Source organism: Plectropomus leopardus, unplaced genomic scaffold, assembly GCF_008729295.1.
Source record: "Plectropomus leopardus isolate mb unplaced genomic scaffold, YSFRI_Pleo_2.0 unplaced_scaffold9570, whole genome shotgun sequence".
In the NCBI taxonomy this organism is placed as follows: domain Eukaryota; kingdom Metazoa; phylum Chordata; class Actinopteri; order Perciformes; family Serranidae; genus Plectropomus; species Plectropomus leopardus.
The window spans coordinates 1-7,440 of record NW_024704266.1 but is presented as its reverse complement, the minus strand read 5'-3'; the positions used below and the strand labels follow the sequence as shown (position 1 = coordinate 7,440).

The 7,440-nt window shown below is 39.4% G+C and overlaps 1 protein-coding gene across 1 annotated transcript; it reads right to left on the bottom strand.

The window, feature by feature from the left end:
- Positions 1-2,107: 2,107 nt before the first annotated feature.
- LOC121940850 (tubulin polyglutamylase TTLL11-like) lies at positions 2,108-6,973 on the bottom strand. Its single transcript, XM_042483535.1, has 2 exons — positions 6,908-6,973; positions 2,108-3,700 (listed from the first exon to the last, which is right to left on the bottom strand). Exons 1-2 carry the CDS (start codon positions 6,927-6,929, stop codon positions 3,387-3,389), a joined length of 336 nt encoding a protein of 111 aa, XP_042339469.1. The 5' UTR covers positions 6,930-6,973; the 3' UTR covers positions 2,108-3,386.
- Between the last annotated feature and the right edge of the window lie 467 nt (positions 6,974-7,440).

The window sequence follows — 7,440 nt, the reverse complement described above, 5'->3', positions numbered from 1 at the left end:
TGTCAAAATTTGAGATTTTTGCCATACTATAGTATGCGATTTTTCGCTATTTTTTCAACATGCTAAATTATCACTTTTGGGGCTTTTTTTGGTCCTGTTTTCAACATGCTACGCTATGGCACGTTTATATGAGCTATAATAAGCAGTTTCCAGCCATTTTTGGGACATGTCAAAATTTGAGATTTTTGCCATACTATAGTGTGCGATTTTTCGCCATTTTTTCAACATGCTAAATTATCACTTTTTGGCCCTTTTTTGGCCCGTTTTCAATATGCAACGCTATGGCGCGTGTATATGAGCTATAATAAGCAGTTTCCAGATATTTTTAGGATATGTCAAACTTTGAGATTTTTGCCATACTATAGTACGTGATTTTTGGCCATTTGTATCTCATTGAACATTGATTAAAAAAGTCACATGCCTTCCAAAATTGCATAAAAATGTCATACCATAGTTTGTCAAAGTCAAATTTTTTAAAACATTGCCAAACTGTAAACTTAATTGATGTCCAACTTTTCTGTCTTCGTTCATACAATAGGGATGGGTTGGTGAAGCCGTATTTAGCTTTGAGGCTTTTCATTTTGAGCTAAAAAAATGTAAAGGTTTGGGGCCTTAATCTCACCTGTCACAGTGACACCTGGTGGCAGCAGCCCTTCAAGACTAGGGCTAAAGCACAACAACAACAGTTTTAATACTTTTAGTCTTATTTGTATAAAATAATAGAACAAGAGGTCCTTTCTTTATTATGGAATCTGTCATAATTTTGTTCATAAATGCAGCATGGCATGTAGATGGAATTGTGAAATAGGTTACAATAAAAATAATGTATATACTAATTGTCCAAAAAAACCTACACATAAAGTATTTTTGTGTCTTATTGGTTAAGTTCAGGTGTTTCATATATCTGCCATGTGCACACTTGCACAACATATCAATGGAAGCTAAGTATATATCTCTCTGACTGGTGAGGAGCTGCTCAGTTGCTGAACTTCTGGGCAGAAAAAACAAAAACTCTTAAGACTAAAAGCACCAGAACTACAGCTTCAGCTGGCACTGCCAGCTTCCCCAACAGAAGGTCGAAAAAATATTGGCAGATGGTTGCGCTATGGAACATATCTAAGGTTTTAGAACATACAAATAAAAAAGGAGATATTTTGGGCTCATCTATCAGTCTTATTCAAGACAGATGTAAATAGCACAAACTGCCAGCAGTGCTGCTATTAATGGCATATCATTCCCTAATGATGTGACTAGTACTATCATTTAATGAGCCCATAGGGGACATGGTATAGTATGTACTTATAGGTCTTATAGTATATTTACAGCAAGATGCACACTCAGTTTTTGCATGATTTGCTCAAACATATTTGGTGAGTAAGAACATGATAGATACCATTGCTAAAAAAAGAAGAAAGAAAGAAAGAAATCCACATCCCAAAATCAAAAATATACATTACTGTCCTACCTGTACTGCAGTTTAGAACTTGTCAGCATTTGGTGAAACAAATAACCTAAATAAAAAAGAAAAACACAATTACTTACAGGTCTTACGGCAACATGCACATTCAACCTTTGCATTTTCTTCTTAATAAACATATTTAGTGAGAACACAATAGATACCATATGCAAAAGAAAGAAAGAAAGACTTTTGACACTCTTTAAGAAAACAACACCAACAAAGCGCCGCTTCAATTGTCAGTGCTGAAGGCCTGGCGTCTGCTGGAGAGGGCACGAGAAAGGGCTGTGGCGCGTGGAACACGGGTATCTGCGGAGCCTCCTTTCCATCACCCTCAGTTTCCTCTGCAGTCGGTGCTTTTTTTAGCACAACAAGCTGAGTGCCATTCAGTTCAATTATATTGGAGAGAAGGCAGTCATCTCTACGGCCGATATCTCCAACACTCTGCAACTCAAACCAAAGCAGTCAAGATTGATAAACAGCACTGCATGTAAGAGTAATCATATACATTTTTGATTTGGGGGGTAAACTTTCCCTTAAATAAAAAAAAATCAATAAAAATCTGGATAATACCAAATAAAAATGGTCACGCCAATACGCATCTTCAGTTTAAAGGAAAAAAACAATTTTATTTATTATGCAATGCTTATACATTTCACTCTGTTGACAGATCACTATAAATAACCTCATAAATCTAACCTCATATATGTTAGTACTTTAGTACCAATAGCAGAAATGTCTGTTAAACAGCTGCCCACATCACAGCAGTGAAAGTAATAAGTTTGATTGTTCTTTTGTGTAACAATTCACACTCCGTTCTTGAATGTGACGAATTCCGTAATAATTTTGGTGTAAAAGATGCAAACAGACAATTCAAATATTATTGTTCAGCTGTACTGCAGTGTAAATAATTTGAAATAAGAGCGACAATCTACAGTTTTTCTAGTTGGCATCCACCAGTGGCATTTTGTGTGTTGCCACATCACACATTGGATGAGGTTCTACAACAAAAACTATCTGAATCACATTTAAGAAACAATGCGTCTGAACGAAATGTGAAATTGTGTGCCATGCAATTACTTCAGTAATAATTAATTCAAAATGGCAGTTGTGTGGCTACAGAGTAATCATCCTAAAATTGTGTTCGCCGGAGGTCTGAGGGCTGCCTGACTGGAATAGCTGCTGAACTGAAAGAGGATAAATGGCGGCGTGGCCTTTTCCCTTTGAATACTTATTCACTTAACTCATCACTAATGGGCTTGGGACGCACAGCTGAGCCACTGGCTGCAAATAGGCTTTCACCATTGAGCTAAACACAAATAAACACGGTACAGTGCACACACACTCGCACTCAAACATACACAATATGCCCAGTCACCCCTCACATCCATGTCTGTGCAAATTTAATAGTTGTGCAAATTCAAGAATATAATACACACCAAGGACACTCCCTTACACTCGCTTATTTCTGTGTAACTGCATTGAATGTGAGGCCAAAGCATCTAATGTTATCCCTGAAAAGTTTCAGTGTAGCTGTTGTCACAAAAAGTTGAAGGGAAGCAAATAGCTGCCCTGTAGAATCAGTACATATATTAAAAGCAGCCATGTCTTCTTCTGACGGGACCACACTGTTCATATGACCACACCAGGAGGGGAGGAAGAAATGCACTTCTCATATTCCGTGTTCTATTTCTTCCCCGAACCCCCCTGCGGACATCCTCCTCTTCTGAGGAAAAAGCAATCAGGCTGAGAACAGTTCTCCTGAAAGTTTGCCAGCAGGGGTCAAGCAAGTCCTTCTCTCAGCTCCCATCACCCCCCCTCCCCGTACGGGAGCCGCAGAAAAGAGAGTGACACCTAATTCCCCTGCTCCTGTGGAGAAGGCTAAAGGCAGTGTTTTTGGAGTTGGATGCCTGGTTGGAGCCCTCTGTCGTCAGTTCTCCACGTTGGCCCTGAGTGTGCGAGGCTTGAGTCTCTGATGCAGACGGTGGTCCTGGCTGGATGCTCTTCGTAGGGGAGCCGGAGAGTTGAGCTGAGGGTTGGCCAAGCCCAGCGTCTGAGTCTTGATGGCTCGTGGCATCGCCCTGCTGCAGCTCACTGAGCGTCTCTCTTCCATGCCTGACTGGGACTCGAGCTGAGCCTCGCACAGCTCCAGCAATGACACTACTTGCTCCCTCAGCGACAGGGATTTGAACCTGCGACCTGCCAGGTAGAAAAAAGCTTCCACAAATGCTTGTAGTCCCATGCCTGCAAAACAGAAAGTGGCTGAAGTGAGGCCTCAGAAAAACATTTTCTTACGTTTGGACAGAGACCAGCAAACCTTTTCTCCTGTTTCTACTGTATGTGCTAAGCTAACTGGTTGTTTGCCATCACCTTACACTTTGCAGACAAACATGAGAGTGGCATCAATCTTTTCATCTAACTCTCCATTAGAAGGCTAGGGCTGAGGCTTCAACTGTTGCCATGGTAATCAATGTCCAAGTCAGTATTCAAAGGCTTGGATTTTTGTTTTGTTTTTCCATCATTAAAATGAACACTAAAAGAGGCCATTGTTATCAGTATAGTCAATGGCCCCTGGTCAGGAAAAGGCCCACGTGAGACAAATTGCACATCTGCGGCTGCCAATTGTGATAAAGCTCTCGCTTTGCATCCAGTGAAGGAGTTGGACCTGTGCTGCCCTACAACGGCAAAGTGCAGTAACTACACATTTGGTCAAAATTGAGTTAAGACTCGAAATAGGCTCTGTGACGTCTGTTCTGTCTGGTGACAGACTCCTGGTTCAATTTTGTCCAGTTTCAGGGAAAATCAACGCTAATACCGAGGCAAACTGCAATAACTGATGTAACTGCGTTCTGGCTTTGTTTTTGCTTTGACACAGCAGGTTCAACAGACTGCCTTAGTGGCCTTATCCCAAAGGGCATTCTAATCCCTTTGTCTCGCTCATTAACACTCCCTAAAACAGAAACATCAAGACAACCTACTGGTCAACAAAACAATATGGCACAATCCTGCAGCAAAACAACCTCACACTAAAATGCAAATATCCAGAGAAGGGTAAGTTAGAAAGAAAAACATGAACACCCAGCCTGGAAACTGACAGCTTTAAAATCAGTAAGCTTACTAAGTTACTGGCTAGCTGGCTGCTAGTAAATTATAGACAGACATTTTAGCCTACCTGCTCCCTTGAGGGCAATATCCACCACAACATTTTGACAATCCGACTTATAATCACAATGATGTTTCTTGATTCAGACATCTCTTCACATTTCAGGCAGCTTATCCATTTGTAGTGAAAAAGGTCAATCCTTCAAAAGTTAGCTGGCTCCGGTAACTTTATAGGCAAGCTAAAGGTAGCTAAAGTTAGGTACGCCTCATCAGGGAAATGGACGAGCACAGCCGGCAGCAACAGGAGGAGCCGTTTTAGAATAGCTGTCAAACCCACCTTTTTACTATCCTCAGCTTGAAGACCACATTAGATCACATGATTAGGATAAAATATTGCGTTAGCTTTATTGATACTCATATTTAGGTCAGTGTCATACCAAGTCAGTCTTACATGCGATAACTTAATGAAAACATGGATACAACTGTGTGTATGATTATAGCTTTCAGTTAAATAATCAGGACATTTACCAAAATAGGGCATTTTAATCTGTCATTTTTAATAGGTCAAGAATAATGATCTGCTTTTTAATTGCCAGAGTCCATCTTCCCAATCGTTTTTTTTTTTTTTTTTCTTTTTTCACAAATAGGTAGAGTGTTTCAATGGGGTTTAACTAAAGCTATATGGAAGCAAACAGCACATAGCACCTATTTAAATATTCGAAAATAATAGGTTAATTAGGCTAAATATTAAAAGAAAATCACATTCATCTATCATGATTTTTTTGCAGTACATGAGGAAACTACTCAAAAATACACCAGCAGAAGCAAGTGAAGAGGAGAAGAGGTTGACTATTGAGCAATTTCAATATTCACTCCTTGCAAATAAAAATATTAAAAACAATCAGACTGTAGTTAGAAACACAACAAGAAAGTTAGATGAACACATTCTGTTTGTAGATACTGCTCTTTGCCTTTGCAATAGTATTTTCATTGTTTAAGGCTATCCAAAGGCAGCAAAGTACATTACCTGCATTTCTGCAGTCAAAGGTCACATCAGTGGTCATGGTTTTTAATCTATAAACAATTCCTTCCTAAGAGGGCATTACATAAATGTAATACAACTAAACCACAACATAACACGTTTGGCTGGCTGGTGTAAAAAAAAAACTGATTGATTGATTTAATAAGAGTGTTAGGGTATTTACTGCATTTTGCCTTTGCAGGGCAGTGTAGAGTTCCAAGTTACTATTAACTTACAGAAACTTTGTGTGCAATAGACCACCTTCCACCTTCTCTTCCCTATTTCTATCAACCATTAGCCATTTAGCCAACTTCAGTCAATCAGATAAATGTAACCAAGGCTGTACTTGTATATGGAGACACAGCGATATTAAGCGATTAAGCGATATAAACAGTTCAATACGCCACCAAGCTACTGCTGCTTTAGAAAGATAAAAATGATGAGAGGGAATGTTGTCATCACTTTATCATGTAATCTTTTTTTTTTTTTAAATCTTGCCAAGGGCAGAGTGACTGAAGGTCACAGAATAAATAAAAAATAAGAAACTGATCAGAAAACAAGAGCATGATCTGAATTTTCACCCATAGGTAATATTTTTATTGCAGCCTTGACCTAGAACAGGAACTGTGCAAAAAGCTGAACTGACAAAAAATCAAGATACCATGGACCTACAGTAGTGAGAGCTGGTAGGTCATTTTCTATGGAATACTCAACATTGTTCAAGATCACCAGGAGAGTCTTGTACGGGCAAGATTTTTAATAAATTCCTACATGTGTCTGTTAAAGACCTTTGCTGAATATTTAAAACAAACATGAAAAATAATTTGTTAATAAGGGTTTTATGCCACCGCTTGGTTCCCCACAAATCCTCCAAAGCGCACACGCAGAAATAACATACCCTGACACTTCAGTTTCCTGAATACGTATGAGCTCATTCTAAATTCAGCTCACAATCTCCTCTGTACAGACCCTTCCATCCTGGGCCATGTGATCTCCATCCATCCGCTTCGCCTCGCAAACATTCCTCGCAAGGTGCAATGTCTGAATAATTCATGTCGGATAGTCTCTTCGCTGTCACATTGTGATCTCAGCTCATTTCAATTACGGTAGCGCAGTGTCAGAGGGAATCTGACAAAGAATGACAAGCTATTATCTCCAAGCACATTATTTGCTGCGAGTCTCAAGGATACCTAGTTTTCTGTCCTCTGCATGTTGTTTCTCTGTGGGGCTTGTTTTTGCATGTTCTTGTGTCTGTGTGTGTGTGTGTGTGTGTGTGTGTGTGTGTGTGTGTGTGTGTGTGTGCGCGCGCACGCGCATGCGTGTGTTACCTGCTTCTCTAGAATCAGGCATCGTTCCTGACCAGCGACGTGTGATGTCAATGTAGAGGATGTCCACTGAAGCCATGGAGAAGTTACTGTTGCTCAGCTTACAGGTCCTAAAAGCATCAAACAAATTTTATGTCATGTTTAAAGTTGGGTAATATTAGGGGTGGGGGAAAAACTGTTATGGCATAGTATTGCGATATTTTTGCTTGGCAGTATTATATAGATACACGGACCCTAAGTAATAATTTTTTAATTGTAGAACATTACACAAATTAAACTAAATAAAATCTTTTTTTTTTTCAGAGCACTACATGCAATTCGCTGCAATAAAATGAATTGAAGTGAGATGAACAGACTGAAAGTGATAACTTTATCTTATCAGATAATACAGATGCTGAAAAAGTTTTCCTTTGGGGACATAATTTGAAAAATCAGGACACATCAGAGATGCTTACTGCAAAGGTTTTCTTGGCTGTACAGCAACAAGAGAACAGTATATCATCAAATTAATGAAAAATATGGGGTGCAATCACAAA

What these genes read in the sequence shown, in the direction of transcription:
- LOC121940850 (XM_042483535.1), bottom strand. Translation starts at nt 6,929, where the DNA reads ATGCCTGATTCTAGAGAAGCAG. An exon ending in GCCTGATTCTAGAGAAGCAG is followed by an intron (nt 3,701 to 6,907) that starts GTAACACACGCA and finishes TCTGTTTTGCAG; the next exon opens with GCATGGGACTACAAGCATTT.